This window comes from Lingula anatina, chromosome 9 (genome assembly GCF_051362555.1).
Source record: "Lingula anatina isolate TDL-2025a chromosome 9, LinAna3.0, whole genome shotgun sequence".
Taxonomy (NCBI): Eukaryota; Metazoa; Brachiopoda; class Lingulata; order Lingulida; family Lingulidae; genus Lingula; species Lingula anatina.
In genome coordinates, this window is record NC_141775.1 from 18,507,427 (window position 1) to 18,532,629 (window position 25,203).

Genomic DNA, 25,203 nt, shown 5'->3' on the forward strand with positions numbered 1-25,203 from the left:
GAAAAACATTTGGGCCGGCAATATCTTGTCCGGGCCTGCAATATTCAGATCTAAGCAGGCCAATTGGCCTGCATTGCCCTCAGAGTTTTCAGCATGTCTGCAACAGAGTGCCGAGAGAAATGGAGACATCTCGTCTCTTCAGTTAAAAGGACTCACAGTGACCTAAGAAAGACAAGACAACAGACTGGAGGGGGTCCACCCCCTCAGGAGCTCAGCCCATCTACATCAAAGATTGTAGATATTTATGCTGGCACTCCAGCGTTTGATGGTTTGCCAGGAGGCATAGAGACAAGTGGTAAGATTCATTTTCTTTTACTAACAAAAAATATTAACTAAATAACAGAAATATTGTGAAGTATACTAAATAATATACATAAAATTTTTCATATTGTAAAATCTCTTGCTATTATGTGTTAAACTCCATAAAATAAAAGCTATAAATACATTGTCGGTATCGCTGACAATTTTTTTTCACATGCCAGCTAATAGTTTTTGCAATTACTATCAAAATTCCCCTTTTTCCTACAGATAACTTAAAAAAAGATCATGCTATAATGTGTGCTGGATTAATTTTAGGAAAAATACATAGAAAAATGCATGTATATTAGCTTGATTTTTGATGGACAGTTTATAGTCGATAAACGACATATGTCGTCTGCTTACTAGTCTCGATAGTAACCTTGACCTTGTAGAGCGTGCAAAGAAGTCCACATTGTTTACGCACAGAAAGTAAATTACACATTGCATTCTACATACCTCGAGTACTAGAAGTAACAAGCAATCCAGTAAGAAGATTATTGCAGTTGAAGACGTCATCGTTTCCATTCATGAAAAACAATAATGAATTATCATATATTATATCCGAAAACAACGCATCCTCGCAGAAATTAAAGATCCGTGGTCTAGTTTAAAATCCTTGTAATGAATCGTATCATGTACTTTCCACACCTCTCCGAATTGTAATCCTTCTACATAACATTCACAAATGTTGAATCTATCGTAGGCAGCCTAGTAAAGTCTGCATGTCTTGATCGGCATCAGAAATACTAAACGGGAACGCTCACTCAAATTTTGATCACGTGTTTTCATTCGGCGGTTCAGCACAATGCAGCACAATCTATATGCTGCGCAACTAAGGCAATCACAACCCATTGCAAATCAATAAAACAGCCTAACAAAAACTAATAAATTTTGATTGCACAATAATAGGTATATTAAATCTGTCAAGCAATAATCATGTTATTGTATCATGATTTAAATGTTATGAATATTTGATTATATGTGTATGACTGTTACTTTTCTTAAACAATTTCAATGCTCTTACTACTATCTTACTTGCAGTGACAATGAACAACCTATCAGAAGGTGTTAATGAGGGCTTTGGTACAATTGACCTAAGCTGGTTAGATCGAAGTCAAGGTGAGTATTTTTTATAATGTGCACTGCATGTTATAATAATAATAATTATTATTATTATTATTTAAATTAAAATTATGCAGTTAATCATTAGTACATGATACAATTATTGGAGCTTAATATTGGATGATAATAAATGAAAATAGATTTATTATTATTTTATTTAGAACTTCATGTACCAACGTTTACACCAAATGATAGCCCAAGAGAAGAAGACACCATTCCATTCCCTTCTCCTGTTCCTCCTCTTGCACCAGCTGCAGTAACAAGTGGAGTTCCCCAAAAGAGAAGAAGAAAAAGTCTGTTAGGTATATCAACTTGTAATGGTAATGTTGGCATAATTTTGTTTAATATTATTTGTATAAAACGTGACATGTTGCTTATTACGATACATTTATCCTGAATTGGCAAACTTCATAGGCATTGATTTTAACATTATGGGCAATTTATATTTTTCATATTTAATTGTTTATTTTCTGTCCATAGATATGCAAGTGGAGGAACATGAGAAGAGAATGGAGATACTGCAGCAAGAAGACAGAAATGCAAAATTGAAGGAGAAATTGTTGAAATTAAAAATCAAAATTGCACAAAGAGAATTAGATAATGACATGGATTAAATATAGAATCAAAATTGACAATTGAAATGAAATAAAATATTGTGCCCAGATTATTACTTATTAATTAACAACTTGAAATAAGGATTCTATTAGGATTGAGATACAGCATAAATTGGAAAACCAGCATTACTGGAATAGTTTTCTTTGTTAAATTTCTAGTTTTTTAAAAAAATTGTTAATTAATTCTGGAATTTTGAATGCGTAAATTTGAACAATCATGGGCTGAAGCCATTTGCTAGTTACATATAATTTTCTAACATCAACACTACCTGATGTGCAAAATTAAAGTTAATGTTAAGTACAAACTGTACATATATGACTTATTAAAATTTCTATGTATATATTTTATTGCTGTTTCAACTTGTTATAGAATATTAGATTGTTTTTTACATTTGCTGACCAAGCAGTTTCATTAGTGTTTCCTTTTTAAAGTTTCATGACCTTGTTCTGAAATTACTACAAAAATAATGTGATGTGTTTTTGCATGACTGTGATGATAAATTGTAAATGCAAAATTTCTTAAATTGACTGTAATATCATTATTATTCAGTGTATTCACTATTCACCTCAATCAATTATTTCCTGTAATATGTATCTTTACTTTAATAAAATTATCTTATTACTGTTACTTGCATTTTTTTTTTCATTTCTTAAACTATGTTAATATATTTAAAATGCAAATTATAACAAACAATTTTGTTTTTAAATAAGTTGATCACTTAAACAAGTGGATCTTCTATTTATTATACAGAAATATTTAAAACAAATCCTATGATATTTCACAGAGGCAGAATGATAAGAGAGAACAATTAGAAAAGCTTTGTTTAAAACTGATGACTGATACTGAGTCCATTGAGAAATTGATCTTCTGCTATGACTCCACCGACTTTATAACAGATTTGAACAAGATGACAACACTATGCTGACCCTACAGAACCATGCAATCTCTGCTAGAGAGTAAATGATGATTGCTCTTCAAGTACACAGTTAGTTGTACAGTGTTTCATGTGTCAAAAGGAAGAAAGGAATTTAAGAATAATACAGTAACTTTTTCTAAATACACCTAATGCCAAAGGAGTAACAGTTGACAGTATAGAACTATGTTTGGGCAATTTAGAGACCATATTGCCCTGTTACGGTTTGGCCCGTCTTAGCTGTTATGCACATCGGTGGAGATAGCGTTTTACTTTTTTGACTAGAGCACGCGCTTATCATAGTTATGTTCTGATCATTAAAAGACACTAATTCCCGCAATGAGGTAAGACTTTATGAATCATTTAGTAATTTAAACAGTTAATAAGAACTTTATAAGTTGTAATTGTAACATAATTTAAGGATAATTTCTTAATTTGATGTATTTTGTTCATTTCAGTTTCTACGTGACAATTTCAATGACAAGCAAATAAAATAGATGTGAAAAAGACTAAAGAAGTTTGCTTATTCGTAACAGTAGAAACTCAGCGACGATTTAGTGAAAGATAATAGAAACTGAGCGACGATTTAGTGAAAGACGATCAGCATAGTATTTAGAAAAGATGGCAACACAAGCGGAAATGTTACTGCTGCAAGCAGAACTGAAAAGGGTAGAGTCGGATATAGACCAAACCATGTGTGAGTTGGAAAAGCATTTTAATTTCACAAAGTCAAATATAAAAAAGACATCTACGCCCAAAAATGCACTAACATCTTGTGCCCCACTCACTTTGTGTGAGCAAACTACGATAGCAAAGGAACTCAGTAAACCAAGAATTCAGATTCAAGTATTTGAAGGTGACCCGATCAAATATGTGCTGTTTAAGAGACAGTTCAAAAGTAGAATCATAGAAACATGCGACTCTGACGATGAAAAACTGAACTATCTACTGCAATACACCAGAGGTGAGCCTCATGAAATTACGCTAGGATTCGCTCACTTAGATGCATCCATTGGTTTCAAGGCCACATGGAAGGAATTTGAGAGAAGGTATGGGGACCAAGAACAGATTGCGACATCGTATATAAACCGTGCCTTACAGTGGCCAGTGATAAAGCATGATGATTATGTCGCATTAGACAAATACGGCATATTTTTAAGGGAATGTGAATATGCAGTAAAAGAAATAGATGCCATTCCAGTCCTCGAGTATCCTGATAACCTTAAGAGGCTAATGATGAAGCTGCCGTCCAGATTGCATGATAAATGGAGAAGCATAGTATATGAAAGGAAGGAAAGGGGACAGAAGGTAACCTTTCAGGTTTTCGTCGATTTTGTGCAGAAAGAAGCACGAAAATTGGCTGACCCCATTTTTGGAAAGGTTTCACCGCCACCAGAGAGACCTATACCAGCACCAAGGAGAAGAGTTCCAGCACAAACAGTACTGTCTAGTACCTCTGCATCCAGCAACGAAAGACACGTTCACAAGTGTATATTATGCAAGGAACAACATAAACTTCACCAATGCCCAGAAATGCAAGAAAAGACAATGGATGAAAGAATCAGCATTATAAAGAATAATGGTTTATGTTTTGGGTGCCTTGCATATGGTCACAGAAAACATGAATGCAGAAATAAAATGAAATGCCAAAAATGTAACTCTTATCATCCAACAATTCTACACGATGACAATTACACTAGTAAAGTAGTGGGAGCAGCTGTATGCCATACCACCCACAGTTCTGAGAATGTGCATTCCATGATAGTGCCAGTTGTAGTGCACCACGAGGATAATCCAGACATTTATTCAGTGGTATATGCAGTACTAGACGAGCAGTCAGATGCCTGCTTTGTAAAGTCCTCGACCCTCAGTGAACTCGAATGTAAAGGGAAGCATGTAGACATCAGACTTTCAACCATACTTGGAGAAAAAACCGTCCCGAGCAGGAAAGTTAGAGGACTTGTTGTGAGAGGTCTGAACCAAGAGACATTGATTGAGCTCCCAGATACATACTCCAGAGACTCCATTCCAGTTAAGCGATCATAGATACCCAGACCAGAAACTGCTAAGAAATGGCCACACTTGCACTCAATTGCTGATAAGATTACTCCTTATCGCCCAGACGTAGAGGTAGGACTGCTGTTGGGAGTAAACTGTATGAAAGCCATTAGAGGTCTGGAGTACATACATGGTAGAGGAGAGGAGCCATATGCATACAGATGTAACCTAGGTTGGGGTATAGTAGGGCCAGTGGACAAATCAAGACCCATAGATGAGAACAAGAGCTTTGGAACACATGCCTTTGCCTTTAGAACACAAGTGACAGAGATCAGCCCCGCTGAGGTTTGCAGTCTCTTTGACCAAGGTTTCGACCAACAGAAAGATGAGAAGTTAAGCCTTCAAGACCAGAAGTTCATGAAGATTATGGAGGAAGGCATACATTTCAACGAGGGTTTTTATGAGATGCCACTACCATTTAAAGATGGACATCCAGCATTGCCAAACAACAAACCAGCAGCTGAGATCAGGCTAGAGCAGCTAAGGAAAAGGCTAATCCACAACCCGAAGTATTATGAGCACTATAACAGTTTTATGCAGGACCTCATAGATAAATGCTATGCAGAAGAATCACCTCATGAAGATGGAGGTTGGTACTTACCACATCATGGTGTATATCACCCCAAGAAACGTGAGAAATTACGAGTGGTGTTTGATGCCAGTGCAAAACATGAAAATGTTGCGCTAAACGACTGCCTGTTGAAAGGACCTGATCAGAATAACTCGCTCATAGGTGTTTTATTGAGGTTTAGAGAGCAGCCAGTAGCAATCATGGGTGACATGGAGAACATGTTTCACAGGTTTAAAGTGAAAGAAGAGGATAGAAAGTTTTTACAGTTCCTATGGTGGAAAGACGGTGACCTCAGTAGTAATCCCATCACATACAGAATGACGTCTCATATATTTGGAGCGATAAGTTCACCAGCATGCGCATTGTATGGACTGAGGAAACTAGCAGAGGACTACCAAGATGAGTATTCACCAGACGTCATTGCCTTTCTTAAGAATGACTTTTATGTAGACGATGGACTCAAGAGCATTGAGTCAAGTGAAGAAGCTATACGTCTTGTTAGAGAAACAAGAGAGCTGCTGAACAAAGGTAACCTAAGACTTCACAAGCTAGTATCAAACAACCGTGAAGTGATGAATACAATCCCAATGTCAGAGAGAGCTAAAGAAATGAGAAACATTGACCTTAACAGAGACACATTGCCAATATGCCCAGCTTTAGGAGTACAGTGGTGTGTAGAAGCGGACAGTTTTCAGTTTAAGGTCCAGATCAATGATAAGCCATTAACAAGAAGGGGAATTCTCTCCACTGTAAGTTCCATATTTGACCCTTTAGGCCTTGTCTCACCATTCATCCTTGCCGGTAAGAAAATTCTCCAAGAGCTATGCAGAGACGGTGCAGAGTGGGATGATCAAGTGCCAGAGAGTATTAGATACAGATGGGAAAGATGGCGCTCAGATTTGCTGAACTTAACCAAGTTGAATATACCACGGTGCTATAAGCCAAATGATTTTGGTGAAGTGACTACTGCAGAACTTCATCACTTCTCAGATGCCAGTGTAGAAGGCCTAGGTCAGTGCAGTTACTTGAGGCTTAAAAGCAACACAGGAAGAATAGCAACCACATTAGTTATGGGCAAGTCCAAGGTAGCTCCCTCTAAACCAGTGACAGTCCCACGCCTAGAGTTGTCAGCAGCAGTGATGTCTATAAAGGTGGGGACCTTTCTTGCCAAGGAGTTAGAGTATGAGGACATCACCCATGTGTATTGGACTGACAGCAAGGTTGTTCTAGGGTATGTCAATAATGATGCTAAGAGATTTCATGTCTTTGTAGCTAATAGAATACAACAAATTAGAGAAGTCAGTCAGCCATCGCAATGGAGGCATGTTAAGTCCAGTGACAACCCAGCTGATATAGCCTCCAGGGGAACAGGTGTGACAGAGCTACTACAGAATGAACAGTGGTGGAGTGGGTCAGACTTTCTGCGCATTGATGAACCACTATCTACCACTGATACCCAATTCAGACTAGCACCAGATGACCCAGAAGTACGCAATTCTGAAGTCAATGTATTTGCTACTAAAGTAGAAACCAACCACGATCACTTGTCTGATGTATTGAAAAGGTTTTCTTCCTGGAACAGAGCAACACGAGTTGTTACGTGGTGTTTACGATTCATACAGAAGCTGAAACAAGCTAAGGACAGGAAATCTACACAGCATAACACAGTTGAGACCAGCAATGAACCGTTGAATGTTCAAGAAATACAAGTGGCAGAAAAGATCATTCTCAAGTCAACACAGACTGCTACATTTGAGAAGGAAATTGCAATACTGAAAGCAATTAACAGAGAAGATAACAGTGAACACACAGAGAGAAAACAGGCAAGATATCGCAACAAACAAATCAAGAAAACCAGTTCACTATACCGCCTAGACCCATTTTTATGTGAAGATGGACTACTCAGAGTAGGTGGTCGTATAAAGAGGGCAAATCTACCCAGAGAGCTAACACACCCAGTGATTCTGCCTAAGCATCATCACGTTACAAATCTCATAATTGACCACTATCATACCCGATGCGGACATTCAGGAAGTGGCATTACTCTTAATGAAGTCCGAGCTAGTGGTTATTGGATAATTTCTGGCCGTGCCAAGATTGGATCATATATATGGAAATGTGTGACCTGTCGTAAGCTTCGAGCAAACCCACAGAGTCAGAAAATGTCAGATCTTCCAGCTGACAGACTGGAACCAGCACCTCCATTCACCTACAGTGCAGTAGATTTCTTTGGACCATTCTATGTGAAGGAGGGAAGAAAGCAGATTAAGAGATACGGTGCAATGTTTACATGTTTAGCATCACGTGCTATTCATATAGAAGTTGCATATTCACTCAGCACAGATTCTTTCATTAACTGCTACAGACGCTTTGTATGCAGGCGTGGACCAGTACGTCTACTCAGAGCAGACCGTGGAACCAATTTCATTGGAGTTAAGGGAGAGCAAGAAACTGCCTTTATGGGTATGGATCAGGACAAGATCAGGAGAGAACTTCTGAAAGACCATTGTGACTGGATTCAGTTTGAAATGAATGTTCCTCATGCTTCACATATGGGAGGGGTGTGGGAAAGGATGATCAGATCAGCCAGAAATGCTTTATCAGGACTTCTCACAGCTCACAGTGACCGTTTAGATGATGATTCCTTGTCCACATTGTTAACTGAGGCAGAAGCCATAGTTAACAGTAGACCTCTGACTTACATTGATACACAGTCACCAGATTCTCCAATGCCTTTGTCTCCAAATCAGCTGCTGACCCTGAAAACTAAGGTCGTGATGCCACCACCTGGGAATTTCATAAGGAAAGACACATATCTTCATCGAAGATGGCGACATGTTCAATATCTAGCCAATGAATTTTGGAGCAGGTGGAGAAAGGAATTTCTTCCTACATTACAAGAGAGAAAAAAGTGGATCAAACAACATAGAGATGTACAAGTTGGAGATATTGTTCTCATGATAGATGACAGTGCACCAAGAAATCAGTGGCCACTTGGTCGCATAACAGAAACCTTTCAAAGTGCAGATGGATATGTGCGTAAGGTCAAGTTGAAAGTTAGGGACTCTACATATGAGAGACCAGTGCACAAGTTAATTCTTTTATTGACCGGAGAAGACCCCGTCGAGGAGCCAAAATAACTGTTAACTGTGACAATAGTGTTAGTTTGTTAGGATTCTATGCTACAGTTTGTGTAGATTTAATGAACACTTTTGTTTTCTAAAGACAGTTACATGTTGAACTATTTGTGTTTATGGGATTGCAAAGTATTTTATGTTTTAATACGGTAATTAACAGTAAGTTTTGATGTTCCTTAAAGGTGTTTAAGGTACGGTAATTCTTAATAATTTCCGAGCAAATATTTTTTATACATAATGATAAGGTAAACAGTGTATATTGTGTAAATTGCTTTCACAATTTAGGGGAGCCATGTTACGGTTTGGCCCGTCTTAGCTGTTATGCACATCGGTGGAGATAGCGTTTTACTTTTTTGACTAGAGCACGCGCTTATCATAGTTATGTTCTGATCATTAAAAGACACTAATTCCCGCAATGAGGTAAGACTTTATGAATCATTTAGTAATTTAAACAGTTAATAAGAACTTTATAAGTTGTAATTGTAACATAATTTAAGGATAATTTCTTAATTTGATGTATTTTGTTCATTTCAGTTTCTACGTGACAATTTCAATGACAAGCAAATAAAATAGATGTGAAAAAGACTAAAGAAGTTTGCTTATTCGTAACATGCCCAAAGGAGTAACAGTTGACAGTCTAAAAATATGTTTGGGCAATATGGTCTCTAAATGCCCGCCCATCATTTTGACCCTGGTAAACAATGCCCATGTCCCTTGGGGGACGCTGCTGACCATCATCAGGGGGGAGTGGGTCTCCTCTGATGATGGCAATGTTATGAAGAACTCCACAGGCAACAATGATCTTAGCCACTCTTTCAGGAGACATCTTTATTTCGGAGTGTAGACAGTGGAATCTATAACATAATAAAAAAGAATTTAAAAAAAAATTATATATATAGGTTTTTTTAATCCCTCATTTATCAAGTGATAAAGTTTTTTTTTTTTTTTATCCATGAGTATTTATATTTACACACACACACAATAATAAAAAAAAAAAAATGTAAAATTAATAATGCACAAAGGGGAAAAAAGTTATTACCGTCTCTTCCATTGTCCAAAAACTCTCTCGATCAAGTTACGAGTTCTTTTATGGGCACTGTTATATCTCTGTTGTTGATTATTCATGGGGTTTAAATAAGGTGTCAACAGGAAAGGCTTGCATGCATAACCACTATCTCCCAACAGGAATCCTTGCGCAGCTCCTCTGTTACCCTCTAGATATGTTCCTAGCACAGAAGTCCTGAAGATGTGACTATCGTGTGTGCCACCTGGCCACATGGCATTGATGTTGGTGAATTTCCCTGAAAATAAACAAATAAACACATGTTCTTATACATGGAGGTGTATGATAAATCTCAATTAAAACATTTAATTATTAATACATAGATGAAATGTTAAAGATATTTGTTGTAATATGATAATTCTACATCCAGACATTTTGATTAAATGTATAAATCGAATAAATATATAAATATATGATTACCCACTGTAGGCTTTTTAAATTTAAATTAAAAAAAAAAATTTTTTTTCACTGTTAACCTTTATGGAAAGTGTCAATGTGATTTTTCTTAAACTTAAACAATATAATTTTTTTTTTCATAGTCATGAAAATAATGAGAATAATAAGTCGTACAGTATATTTGATTTTGTATGGTAAGAAAAAGACTGTCAATATCAAAACAGTCCACATTGCATTAGTTGTGCCTCATGCAATGTTTACAATTTGCAGTGGAAGGGCAAGGTCGTGACATACTTTTTAACAACATGGCTGACTGGCAGATCATGATCCTAGAAATGTAGATATTTTTCGTCGATTTCAAAGGTATGTTTTTAGTAAAAATAAAAGTTAATTACCTTTGTGATCACACACAGCTTGGATGTTTATGCTGTGGAAGCCTTTCCTGTTGACAAAGTCAGCTTCATGTTCAGTTGGGGCCTGGATTTTTACGTGCGTGCCATCAATGCAGCCAATTACCCCGGGCATTCTGCTCATCTCAAAAAACCCTCTTCTTACTTCTCCTTTGGCATTAGGTGTAGTGGGGAATTTAATGAAGTCGTCCTTTCTTCTACACAGTGCTTCGGACACACGAGCCACTATGCGGCTAACCGAAGCTTTGCTCACTCCGTGAGTGTCGCCGGTAACCAGCAGCATGGAACCAGTTGCGTAAAACCGCAGAGCAATCATTACTTGGTCTCTCGCGGAGATTGCATGCGTTCTGTTGGTAGCAGGCGCGATGTCATCTTTTATCAAATCTGTTATATAGTCAATAGAGGCCTTGCTGAAGCGCAACCTCTCAATGGACTCCGTATCAGTCATAGCGTCAAAAACAAAAACACCTCTTCTGAAAGTTCTCTCTCTAATCATTCTACGTCTGTGAAATCTCATAGGATTTACTGCTAAACCAAGCAGATTCGCCATCTTGCTTGATTTAACAGCATGATAGCAGATTTATCCCACCTATTTTGAGCGGACAACTTTATCCTCTGGATAAGCTGATTTATCCCCTGGATAACGCTATCCACTGTTGATGAAACACGCTATCCTCTGGATAGCTCTATCCAGATGATAGCAGCCATATTTATCCATGGGATAGCGCTATCCACCCTTGATGAAACCGGGCCCAGCAGTCTGTGTGGTATGACATAGAACACTTACCCAGAAAGACACCCAGCAGTCTGTGTGGTATGACATAGAACACTTACCCAAACAGACATCCAGCAGTCTGTGTGGTATGACATAGAACACTAACCCATACAGGCATCCAGCAGTCTGTGTGGTATGACATAGAACACTTACCCAGAAAGACACCCAGCAGTGTGTGTGGTATGAGAATAGAAAACTTACCCATACAGGCATCCAGCAGTCTGTGTGGTGTGACATAGAACACTTACCCAGAAAGACACCCAGCAGTCTGTGTGGTATGACATAGAACACTTACCCAAACAGATATCCAGCAGTCTGTGTGGTATGACATAGAACACTTACCCATACAGGCATCCAGCAGTCTGTGTGGTATGACATAGAACACTTACCCAGAAAGACATCCAGCAGTGTGTGTGGTATGACATAGAACACTTACCCAGAAAGACATCCAGCAGTGTGTGTGGTATGAGAATAGAAAACTTCCCCATACAGGCATCCAGCAGTCTGTGTGGTATGACATAGAACACTTACCCAGAAAGACACCCAGCAGTCTGTGTGGTATGACATAGAACACTTACCCAGACAGGCTCCAAGCAATCTGTGCACAATGACATCAGCATATCTCCTAATGGGGGAGGTGAAGTGAGTGTAGAGAGGAACTCTGAGGGCATAGTGTCTGAATGCGCCCTCATCATCAATACAGCCAGTGCAGAAATAACGGGCAGTCTGAAACACGGTGGAAGGGAAATGTTTCACTAATTTCATTGAATAATGCTTAAACATCCTACCTCTCTCTCTCATTAAAATTTGATGCCAAAATATAGCAAACTAAGAGACAAGGCAGCATAGCTGTCAAATGTACAGACAAAAAAAACAGAAAATAACAATGCAAAAACTAGGCTACTGTGAATTTTGATGCAAAAATATATTATGCTAACTGCAAATTCAACATAAAATTTCAATTCTGCTCAACAGGTAATACCAATGTAAGTAAAATGTCTACTAAGCATAGGGCTTCAGGCCAATGGGTGTTCAAGTTCACACTTTGAAAATGTCGGAATGAGAAAAATGAAAATTTCACACAAAATTCCATAAATTCAATAATAAATGAGCTGGCTTTCTAATTTGAACTGCATGCCAATCCTAAAAATCATACTTGTAAGTTAAGAATAATAATAAGTTACACAGTTTTCTTTTCATAATGTTTGCAGTAATGTTTTTGTCAATTTGGATGTAACATAACATAATAAATTACAGAATAATTATCACCAACTTTTTATTATTGACTATAAATAGCATGGACATGTATAAAATTTGATTACCATTCGGCTTCATATCCATGCGAGCTCTGAGTCCCAAAATGAATATGCCAACACGCTAAAAATGAAAATTTCACTAAAATGTATAACTTCTGGAAAAAGAAGCCAATTAGACTGCTTTTCCAACTCAGGCTGCATTTTAGTCCTGTGTTTCTTTTTTGAAAATTTGACAATCATAAATAACATGGTTTTCCCATAATGGTCATCATGGCAGCAGCACCCAAAATTGTGTTTTCTTCTATTTTAATGCAATATTACATAATGTTTAACAGCATAAAGTCTATCAATTTTTAATAATAAAATATACGTATCATGGATTTTCAGAAAATGTGACTAGCATGGGTCTTCAAGCCCATGGAGGTTCTAAGTCACACCTTGAAAATGCCAATATATGATTAATTAAATTTATTCAATTTTCACAAAAAAAACCTGTTTAACTGCCAGAAAAATTTACCAAACAGACTGCATTGCCTAATGAAGCCGTATTTTAGTCCCATGCTTCTTTCCTGTAAGTTCCAGTAAGTGACATGGTTTTCCTTAAATGGTCATCATGGGAGCAGTGCCAAAAACAAGGGTTTCTTCAAATTTTGATGCAACTAAAGTATTCATTGGTTCTTCTTACGGAATGAGATTGTAGATCATTGTGTATTGTGTCTCAATTCTGAATATATTCGTAGTCGGTACCGTACACGTCTGCACAGTAGCTGTGGTTGAGTTGTGCTCACCGGGATCAGGCAGGGAAGTTGGGCTCTCCACCAGGGCCCGGTTGCACCAACAGGGCGTGAATTTACTCGGCTACGACTGTCGTAAACCGCAACGCCTGGTGTCCGTGCGCCAGGTTTACTCTCCCTGCTTACGCCCGTTGCACCAAGACAAAAACTGATCGTTGCAACTACGCCCAAGTAAAGGCCCAGTCACAATGTCGGCGATCTGTCAGGGGTTAGTTTTGGCCGGGGGTCGTCGTAGAAAATAAAGAATCCTTGAACAATCCTAGCAATAATCCTAATAAAAGTGGAGCAATCACATTGTCTGAGATTTTTTCAAGGATTTTGACCCGGTTTTGTCGAAAATCGTGGGATTAGCCTCCGATTGCATCGGAGGCGATCGGAGACGATATCTGCGAGCGTCTTTTCTCGTAATTTTTTCCCCCTGGGTATATGTGGTTATATATGGGTATATATTCGGAGGACGCCTCCGATTAATCGGAGGGCATCGTAGGTCATGGGAGATTGTGTCTGGGATGCCCAAAATGGGTGAAAAATCTTGCGAGCAATCTTATAATTTTAAGTTCAAAGTTGGGGACCGCGACGGGTGTGGCGATGTCTAAAAAATCTGCGACAACCCGCAGGCGTCCGGAGAGCGCCTCCGACGGTTGCAAAATCGTGAGTTCTGTCTCAAGATTTTGTTAAAATTTCCCGGGTTTTACCCATCCCCGACGCATCGCAACTGATTTGTGACTGGGCCTTAACGCTCCGTTGCGTCACTGGCCAAAAATACGTGGATGGTATAATTGGGCAAATGAGGAGTTCTCAGCTGCAGTCATAATGGAATGATGACATAAATAAACACAAAAGGATCATTTCAGTGACGAAGAAATTCATGAGCTTAATTATTCCATTTTGATTTAGAAATAAGAACGTTAAAATACGTTAACCTTGCCTTGGATATATAGCAATAAAATCGTAAATATATTCCGAATCAAAATATTATTATAGTGTGCTATGTATGTTATTATAGTATACTGTTGTAAATGAGAAAAACGCGTTGGAGGCAGTACGTATTTCTACTAATGGATTTGAACACCTTCACATTTGTAATCGAAACTATTGAGTCTGAAAATAATGCAAAAAAGCCAGCATTGCTTTCTTTTTATAATTTTACAACAGTGCGACAATTTCGTGACTTTTTTATCTATGGTTACACCATGAGGTATCAATTAATTCAATCGATCTTACATCTTGGAGATTGAGAAAAACAAGAGACCTAATACATATTATATGAGCCTTAAAATGTTGATATTTTAAGCTTTCGTCCCTAAGTTTATATGCAGTAAAATATGAACTATATCTTCTTCTTCTTCATGTGCCATCACCGATTCGGTGTTTGACGAACGATGATAATCTGCCAAAGGGTTCTATTTCTTGCCCATGACAAAAGGTGTCTTGTCGGTAATTCAAAATTGTCAAGAAAGGATTTTCGATGTCTGCCTCGGGCACTTTTGCCAGGTATTCTTCCGCTCAGGCTAAGATCTTCTAATCCCTCTTTTCCGATGCAATGTCCCATGAACTTCAATTGTCTTTCTCTGACAGTGTTGAGAAGCTGTCTTTTTTGATCAATCTGTTTAAGGACCTCTTCATTTGTAACATGCTCAATGTAGGAGATTCGGTGCATTCGCCTGTAGAACCACATTTCAGCTGCTTCAATGATACGTTGAGTTTCTGCTGTCAAAGTCCAAGATTCACAGCCAAACAGAAGAATAGACCAGACATAGGTTTTAAGGAGGCGGATCTTTATCTTTAAGGACAGTCCACGATCCTTGAAGATTGGGCCGAGATGGGTGAATGCATTTTTGGCTTGGCCGATTTTTCTTTGGATTTCTATCTTGCAACAGGCGTTGGATGTCACAAGTGCCCCGAGATAGTTGAATGAGGAGACCTGGTTGATGGGAGTGTTCCCATGAAGCAATCTGCAACGTGGTGTGACCTCTGACTTTGAAACCACCATGGTTTTTGTTTTTTTGCTGTTGACATGTATGAACGATATAAAATGTGAATAAAAAAATGACTATGGTTAGTTATGGTTTGTCAAAAATTGTGAAAAGAATTAAAGAAACCGTACTGCCAAGGCGTGTCGACATGAGATTTAATCTGAACACATGCATATACATGTACATGGCTACACATAATGTATTTAATAATCACTTATATATATATATATATATATATATATATATATATATATATATATATATATATATATAATAGGCGCTGTACATTGGTGTGGTGATGTAAATTACTACCATCATTAAGTAGTGACTGGAACTACTCTATTTTTTACTTTCGTTTTTTTATTTTTTCATTAAATCATTTATGACTACATGCGGCCATACGGTCGTACTGCTGCATTTATGAAAATCTACTAAAAGATGTTATATTCTATTCAAGCTTTCCGCCCCTATACCTTCTCCAGGGGTTTGTAACATTATGATATGTTTTTCTTATGTTGTGAACGTGCCCATCTCTACACGTGTACAGTGGGTTTCCTGTCCATGTGAATTAGACTTTGATATCAAACTCACGCCAATATCTGTTGATCAACTTCACGTGTTACAGGTTAAATGACAGTATTCCAGACAATACAAGTTGTCGTCATTGTCTCTATAAAACAGACAAATCAATAATCAACCTCACAAATCGAGAGGAAATACAGTTAACAACAAGATGTAAAAAAGAAAAAGACAGTGAGATTAGTCCTGACAAAAGCTGATATTATTTTCAGAACAATAAAATCACGCTCACGGGTAATTTGATTTTTTATAAACATATTCTCACACCGACTGTGGTGAAGTTTCACAAAAGAATCCTTAATGCTGTTTAACATTTCTGTTGGTCTGTAATAGGACTTTCGGAACAAAAGCTGATTATATCTGAATTGACAAAAATCGATTCTGACAGTAGTGACAAAGCTGTATCGATGTATTTCATATACATTTATTGCGGAGTGATTGCTTGTAAACAGTCTATGCCATTATCATCGAGTCCACTTCACATATGCGACTAAGTTTATCAGTCTTAGCTTAGACACGTGCGACGAATCTGTTCCAAAATGTTTGCCAAATCTTTTCTGGTGTGAAACAGACCTCTGGATTGGTTGATCTGGGTCTGCTGGCCTGGATGTATAGAATGAGCATTGATATTCATTGCATATGTAATTAAGTGTTTTTATAACATCTGTTGTCATGCGAGTAAGGGATCCAGCCATCCAGCCTTGTCTTGACAATCAATGTCCCGGAACGGTTTCACAAAATAAAGTGGGTCTTAACAACAACATAAAAAAACGAAAAAAAAGAGAGAGAGAGAGAGAGGTTTCTTCCTACTCAGAGAAAGTAATGTTGAAATTTTATCAAAACAAAATAGCCACCCGTCTAAAATGTTGCCAGTTCCCAGTCCCTTCCTTCTGCAAAATAGCTCCATCGGCCTCACTGAAATGAACGACCACCGGTCTGTGAGATAGCGAGAATATACACGGACCATTAACTGACTTCACAATTTTAGCTCTTAAATGAATGACGAACAATATATTTAATTCTGAACATTTTCATTTGCCTTCAATATTTATTTCAAAGGTGTATTTTCAACCTAATCCTATTTTTAATACTGTATCTTTACATTTTATATATACATTTATGTGTATATATAAATACATATGTTATATAGTGCAAAAATCACAAAAAACCCTTATTATTATTATCATTATTATTATTATTATAAGCGAACTGAACCTATAACCCAAAGGTTAAGACAGGTTTTCGGCACAAGCTTGTGTTTTTGGCCCCTGGTTGAGAAGGTTGGAATACTAAGGTGCGTTCCCTTTGGCAACACCAGTAAACCGTGCGGGTTCGCACATTATAATTAACTTCCATTACACAGACAAGCTGATTCTACGCACTTTCACGTATTATTATCGTCATGTTTCTGATTAGACTGAATTTAATGTTTTTTGTTCACTCATTTATTTCTTAATCCCCTAATTCATTTTTCATCTATTTGTTTATTTATTGCGGTACTAGATCATTTTACCGTTGCTCTTACCAACAAACAGAATACACATATTTCTAAATAACGAGAAGATTGCAGTAATACGAGATTATAATGGTTAACCTATACAGTTAAGAAAAAGGCCGTCCTTGGGATTTAAAAAAAATAAACTAAAAACGATGGCTTGTTTCATATTAAAGCTGCATCCCGAAAACTGGTCGAAAGTTTTAGACCAGTTATTACTTCAGTTAAGATAAATGTCTGTAGCTAGACTTAAATACACAGAGAATTAACTGTTCTGGATAATAAGCCATGGATTTCCTGTTATGAAACAAGTGCGACATCTCATTTCATTGGACCACTACTGGTTTGCTTTGGTTCCACGAAGAGTTCTTTGCGTATAAGTTTACAATCATTTCGAGCTAAAATTTGAGCTTAAGAGAAACATGGCCTTAGAAATATGAAATTTAAAGCACAACATTTCTGTTGTATTAGTTAGCTATCACGCTTCAAACCTAATTGAAAATGGTCACCTTGGTTACCTGAGTACAGTATATATACTGATGGCATGCAATTACATGGAAATGTACATGAACATGTAAGTCAAGCTACTAACTACTTCCTCTACTTGCCCATATCACACTGCACTGCACGTAACGTGTGCAAAACTTGTTTTAATATGTTGCAGATTACTTATCTGTAATATTAGTGTCTGGCATTGCGTAACTTTGGTCGACAATCAGCTTTCAATCATCAAGTTACATTAAGTGATCGAGATAAAATATACTGAACGTTTCGTTTTAATAAATGGACTGTTTAAGAATTAAGGTTCAATTTGCTAACGACTAAATGAACGGATAAAAAAAGTAAATAAAAGATATCAGTGGCTCTTTCACATTTATCACTTATTCTATAATTCTAAGTGTATTCGAATTAAGAAGGAATGATCAGGTATCCGAGATGTCCGCCGAGTGACACATCATTAAATCGTTTTTCGTAATTATCATTCAACCCTTGATTTCAGCAGTTTCCTCTCTGCGTGTACCCCTGTTGTGACTGTAGCAAGAGATACAAATTAGCGTGAGCTGACCATTAGCGAGTGAGCCCTTGTCATTTTAATCAATATACTGTTGGTGACTCAGAGAACGAAAACAAACTGCTATATACAGCAGGGGTGGAGTGGATCCAGAGATGTTTTCTGACAGTTTTCCAGATTATCTTTGTTGATCCATCCTCCATTTTTGACCGTCTTCAGATAGAAAAATTTAGATACCCATCAATATAAATTTGGAAATCTGACCGTCATCTGGAAGACCTAGAAGCAGGCTCCAACCCACCCCTGCACATGGCCATGAACTGTCGGTGACTGGTAAAGTTCAAACTGCAGTGGCGTACCCAGAGGGTACAGTGGACACCCCCTGCACCCCCTTGCACCCCCTCCCGCCACTGAACTTTAAATTTACTCTCTTCAGACAGAAACAGTTTAACGAGCCAAACGAGCCAAAACAGAGTATCATCCACGTGCCTCCAAATAACAACAGATTGTCTTCGTTTATTACATTTGATTAGATTTGTCCCGCTAAGCTAAGTAATATTTTTCTGTCATTTGCAGCCCTGGTGACAATAGGCAGCTGTATTTTAGGGGACAACACTGGTTTGAGGACATATCTGCTTTATGATGTGAAAATGAGATTCTTCTTCGTACTTCCTGTCGGCATATTCAGTCTGTTTTAACATTTGCTTAATATGAATTAAGACAACCGCATGTGGTAGAATTTCAGTGCAGAAAATTAGGGTTAACCGCACAACTTTACCTCTTAACCGTGGTTTCATATACAAACGTATGAATTATTCAATGTGGCGAGTTTTCGTGTCAGTCTATAAACGTATACAGCACTGGGGGAATGTTTTCACTGAGTTAATAACCCAGTATACACCACTGCAGGGGCGTAACCAGACCATTTAAAATTGTACGCACAGATTTTGAAAATTCCCAGGTACGATTATATTCCGTGAAAAATACACTGAATTTATGGAGAATAATATCATGGTTGGCTCAAAAAATTGTACGCACAGTGCATCCGTGCGTACATGTATGCCTGGTTACGCCCCTGCACTGTGCTGTGGCACACACATGTGACTTATTAAATATCAGATGCTAGCAACCATTCCGTGGGTATGGCCCGACAGTGCATCTAGCGAGGTGCCTTATAGAGACAATGTCCTGGTCCTGGGAGGGGACATCTACGAGTTTGACATGGGTCCTAGGTGGAATAATCCAAAAATGGGGGTGGGGGGGTACAAGGCAGCAGGGATATGTCGTGGACAATGCACCCACATTTAGTTTTCCTTTTTTATTACAATAATGCAGTCTGAAAGGACAATGGTTATCACACCTGATAAAATCATTGGGTTTTTGTTACAAATGTCAACTTAATTATTATTTTTTTACAGCTGTGTCGTTGCAGATACACAATGTTTAATCACGTCACTTTAAACTATATAGATGCGTCTGTGAAATCTTGACCAGAACTTTGACGTATAATTGCCAGAGATTTTTTAATTGGAATAACGAGTTTCTCATTAACGTGGAAATGCTATGTGAGCCGTCCAATTAAAAGACCACACATGCATTGAAACGTGGATGTTTACGTTCATGTTAGATTACCACTGCATTTAACCCCGTCAACATTTGAAAGAAAGTTGATAAATATAAAATCTAGATTAATTTTCCCCGCTGACATTGGTGCAATATCAAGGGAACAATGTACGGGAAGGGGGGGGGGGGGGGGGCAAAAGTATTGAAGCATGGAGAGGGCTGTTCCTCTGGCAGTGTCGGTGGCAATGTGAAGCCCATTTCTTTAAAGGCAGCTACCTGGTCACTAAGGCCAGTGGCAGTCGGTCTTGGCATGGTTGTAGGTATGGTTTGGTGGAGGTCATATCTAGTTTACCCCAACAATCCACTTGATATCAAGGCAAGAAACATAGTATATAGCCAAGATAGCGCCATCTATTTGCATACCACCCATAGCCTTAACTTTGGAGCTGCCTTACGTTCGCATGTGCTTATGTTTGACCTAGTTAATATCAAATTATTAATTATTACTGGCCAGAAGGAATAAAGAGCCAAACTATCAGTCTCCATGCAGCTTAAAAAAAACCTATAAGGTTGTTTAAAACCAAGATCTTCGAGGGTATGACAATTATTTTGAGCAACCCCGTAATCAGCTGAAGATTTAAACAGTGCAGCGAATTAGCTTCGCAGTGGTCGCCTAATTGCAGGTTGTGGTTAGCAAAACGGCTGTTCAAGGAAGGCTTCATATTGCAGGAATTTACACAAGTGTTGCCAGGAGAAAAGCACTTATCACCTTGGTAAATAGACGGAAGAAAGTTACATAGGGTGCGAGAATAGTTGCGTGGACATTAGGTCAGAATTGGCGCCAATTTGTATTTTCTGATGGGACCATATTCGCCGTTAACTGCGTGATTGGATAAGTGGGGATATGGAGATAGCATCCACTTCTCATCTGCCAGAGAATGTGCAAATATTAGTGTTATTATTATGATTATAATTATGATTATTATTATTATGATGATGATGATTATTATTATTATTATAAAGCGTCTAAAATGCATTTATATTCAGAAAACTTACAGTTCAATGTGTATGCAAATATAAAGGGTCAGTAAAAGAAACGAAAATATGATTTAAATCAATTGATTTAAATTAATTCATGGTGAACGAATTTTTTTTTACGTCAACGATTCCTTTAAAGTCATACCCTAAAAGAAATGTCCCCCATTGAAATGTGTCCAGAGAGAGACCATCCTACCTAATAAAACTGGAAGCACATTTAAACCCTTAACTTCAAAAAAGCTGACCAATTTCAAGGCCATTAAACGTGTTCACACATTTTCAGGCATTTACAGGTATTTCTCGGACAATGCTCTAGTAGTGAAGAAATAAAATATTGTAGATAAATCCGTTATGAGATATTGGTGGATCAGGGTTTCAGATAAATTATGGGCATTTTTTTTTCAGCAGAGAATCGTGTCATGGTTTAGACATGTATGTGTGTGTGTGTGTAAAATCTATTGAAAAAAGCAATCTGTGACCCTGGTTGAAGGTTGATATTAAACTTTAAAGGGATAATAACTCTTCGTTTCGGTCAAAAAATGAATTTTCCTGGAGTAAACAACAATTTTCCCATACTTACCAATGGTTAATGAATCCATTTTGACATTCAAAGTTAGTCCCTATTTTTTTCTAAAAAGTTTGGTTTTTTGTTAAAATCTCTTAAGAGATTTTAACAGAGTATAGCCATCAGTGGAGATCACGTGGTCTAAAGACAAGCTCAGATATCAGAATAATAGCTATAACTGCCGTTTTTGTGATAAAACAGAATATAATATATTTCTATGAGTTATTCACAATGTTTTTATTGTGAAATATAGATCTCATACGAAGAGTTATTATCCCTTTAAGAAAAATTAAAAATCCAGAAAATCGAGGATTTCTTTAAGACATATTTACTATATAAAGCTGGGGGAAAGCCAGACCACAGTCATTCTCGCTGATATAGCACTGTCCGATTCAGGGTTTTGCTTAAAGAGGGGGGGGGGGGCACAGGGAAAATTACTGTTAAACAGTAGATAAAGAGATTTGCTATATTATACAGGACACAAGGATTGAAAACATAGCTTGATTATATCGCGTTTCGTTCGTTATTCTTTTAAGGGGTAGTGGGGAGGTGAAAGGTTAAGAGGTGTTTGAGGGGAGTGGGAGTGGGGGTTGAGGAAAGGGTGGAGAGGGGGTTTGAGGGGGTTTGAGGGGAGTGGGAGTGGGGGTTGGGGAAAGGGTGGAGAGGGGGTTTGAGGGGGTTTGAGGGGAGTGGGAGTGGGGGTTGGGGAAAGGGTGGAGAGGGGGTTTGAGGGGGTTTGAGGGGAGTGGGAGTGGGGGTTGAGGAAAGGGTGGAGAGGGGGTTTGAGGGGGTTTGAGGGGGGTGGATGTAGGGTGTGAGTGTGGTGGGTGGAGGGGGGGTCAGAAGCCAAGTAATGCCAGAAACCTCAACACAACTGCCTCATCAGCAATGAGTACTAAATCTAAACCCGTCCTCGAAATAACGACATTTTAATCCGCTTTGGTTTTTCGTCTTGTTTTCTAACTAACTTCTCGTAATTAGCATTTAGATTGGCGAAAATCGTTATTTTTATTTCTGTGAAATAAATCATTAGACCGGAAACGGGTTTATACCTCGTAATCTGTTAACCATTTTGTTTACGAGATATATGCCTCTAATTAAGACGTTCTGTTTAAACAAAAGTTTAATTTGACCTCTTATTGATAAAATTAGAAATAATCCCCGGACGCATATTCGCTGACATCAGATTGCGGTGTTTATATAGGCATTAAATGGTGTTGATCGATAGCTGTTCAGAAATTGTGTTTGAAAACGATATCAAAGCTGAATATACTGTTGTGTCGTCATCACCCCCAATTAGCAATGGGCCGGATACAGTTTTGATGTAATAGCATATATTGAATCGTGACAATGTTTATTTGTAGATTATCTAAGCGGATAAAAATACTCCATTGTATTGACGTATTTATCGCTAGTCAATCTATTTTATCTTTATATTCATTCTTGCAATTAAATCAGGTATTTCTTATGAAGAATACGTGTGAATGTAAATACAGAAACAAAGAATGGTGATAAAATATAACAAGCAATATCATAAAGCAAACACATCTGGTCAGTCAATGTTTTAACACGGTACATGTTGCATTTGTTGTTTGTTTACAAGAGCAAGGTTAACATTCGGGTAAAATTGACCTTTCTTATAATGATTTTCCACTTGTTTATTTATCAAAAAATACAGCTTTTAGGGGGGATGAGTAGTTGCAATAATGACATTGTCAACAGTTTATTGGAAATAACGTAGCCTAAACCCTATTCATACCGGGCGAGGCCGTTTACCAAAAGCTTCTGTTGTGTGACAAAAATAAATAAATAAATAAATAAATAAATAAATAAATAAATAAATAATAGTATTTGGTAAATAAGGGAGGCCACCTGGAAGGAATGTGTAGAAAAATAAGCTGGCATGATGAGGGTTTAGAACATTGCATTCTGTTTCTTAGGGATGGCAAAAATACTTCTCTAATCCACAGTTATTTAGCCTTATCGGTTTATTTATATTGTTTCTTCTTTAAGTGTAGGTCTGCTGCAAATTTGCAAGAAAGAATTGCAGTTTGCAGCAATAATGCAGTAAATTTGCAATATCTGATATCTTGTTAAGGGTCACCTTGATACACCTGACATTGTGGCCCTAAAAGATTGACACACCCTTAAAATTTTGTCATTGTCTTTTAACATTATGACATTGTTTGTTGCGCTTTATTCTTTGGTTGTCTGGAAAAGGAAAGGACAAATTGGGACACTGTTCAGTGAAACGTTTCCCTGTGCAGGTCCATCTCACCTGGGACAGCGATGTGACGGGAATGCTTATATGTAGTCCGTTCCCCATTACTGTTCCCAGGTGACATAGGTCCCAAAAATTAGCGCCAGTACTCCAACAAACCCTAACCTGTACTACTCATACGGGACACTGTACTTCCATTCCTAGGACTACCATTCCTGTCACGCCAATCCATGTAGTAACGGTTAGGGAATTTCAGCTTTCGTTTTTCTACTTGTGGCATTTCCGGTTGGATTCTGAGTAAATGGAACCATTCCGTTGTTCTTTTTTCGTTGATGTGCTACACGTTTATGTAAAAAAAGAACTAGATTTTAAGCTCTCACTACCCTAGGCCCTCCCCACCCTACAATAGAACCCGCATGATAATCCTTATCGGAATATATCATTATATATTATATATTATATATTATATATGCATAAATATATCATGCTAGTTTCCAAAATTTGACTCTCGATTTTTACCGCTCATGATCACATAAGGTAGCGCAGGTGACAAGATAATGCAACGATTAGTGCAGCATTTATATATGTAATGGCTTAAGACCAATACATGGGGTATTCGGTATATTTAATGCGATATTCACACATGGAAAAGTGTATCAACATTTCTGGGCAACAATGTATTTCTTGTTACGTTTTATTAAGAATAATTATTGTGTTTTCGCTTCTGGGGGGTAATTATTTCCATGAATATGATTTCTCGCTAAAGAGAGTTATCTTAGGTCATAGTGACACTATAAGAAGGTACCTCCGTTTGTTTTAATAATTTATCACCTCTAACAACGCAGGTCTTGCTTTCAGCGGTATCAGTTTTCTGGACAAGATATTGCAAAACAGTTTTACAAAATTTGATAAGACTGTTTCAAAGGAAGAAAAGACATGATTACAAATTAAACTGGCTCTCGATCTTTTATTCTCTTATGTTTCATTACCATTTATATTTTGAATTGGCGAAGATCTGAATTCAGTTGCGGGATGCTCTGTAGTTTCATAGGTGTAATGAGAAATACAGAATGAGAATGAGGGTTAATTGTACTCAGTCTTAAGTAGTAAGACTGGGATATTGAAAAAAGAAAGAAAGAAAAAAACGGCATACACGTTACCAGAGGGAAGTAGCCTGCATGCTTCGTTCTTTTTCTGTTTCTCTCCATCTCTCTTACTTTCTCCCTTTCCCCCTCTATATCTCCCTCTCTTTCTCTCTGTGTGTGAACTCTAGTCTCTCTCTCTCTCTCTCTCTCTCTCTCTCTCTCTCTCAAACACTGTTAAAGGGTGTATTTCACATGTACA

General features: G+C 37.7%; 2 protein-coding genes across 2 annotated transcripts; both read left to right on the top strand.

The window, feature by feature from the left end:
• Positions 1-93: 93 nt before the first annotated feature.
• Positions 94-2,664, top strand: LOC147760062 (uncharacterized). The gene is made up of 4 exons (XM_086996318.1): positions 94-295; positions 1,342-1,419; positions 1,584-1,724; positions 1,903-2,664. Exons 1-4 carry the CDS (start codon positions 94-96, stop codon positions 2,034-2,036), a joined length of 555 nt encoding a protein of 184 aa, XP_086852444.1. The 3' UTR covers positions 2,037-2,664.
• A 2,044-nt stretch (positions 2,665-4,708) lies between these two features.
• LOC147760063 (uncharacterized) lies at positions 4,709-8,719 on the top strand. Its single transcript, XM_086996319.1, has 2 exons — positions 4,709-4,832; positions 5,073-8,719. The coding sequence occupies exons 1-2, from the start codon at positions 4,709-4,711 to the stop codon at positions 8,717-8,719; spliced, it is 3,771 nt and encodes a 1,256-aa protein (XP_086852445.1).
• Positions 8,720-25,203: the final 16,484 nt, after the last annotated feature.

Bases quoted from the DNA above. Each gene is read 5' to 3' on its own strand.
- LOC147760063 (XM_086996319.1), top strand. From the start codon at position 4,709: ATGATAGTGCCAGTTGTAGTGCACCACGAGGATAATCCAGACATTTAT. The intron at 4,833-5,072 runs GTAAAGGGAAGC...CTTATCGCCCAG, and splicing joins GACCCTCAGTGAACTCGAAT to ACGTAGAGGTAGGACTGCTG.
- LOC147760062 (XM_086996318.1), top strand. From the start codon at position 94: ATGTCTGCAACAGAGTGCCGAGAGAAATGGAGACATCTCGTCTCTTCA. The intron at 296-1,341 runs GTAAGATTCATT...TCTTACTTGCAG, and splicing joins AGGAGGCATAGAGACAAGTG to TGACAATGAACAACCTATCA. The intron at 1,725-1,902 runs GTATATCAACTT...TTCTGTCCATAG, and splicing joins AAGAAGAAAAAGTCTGTTAG to ATATGCAAGTGGAGGAACAT.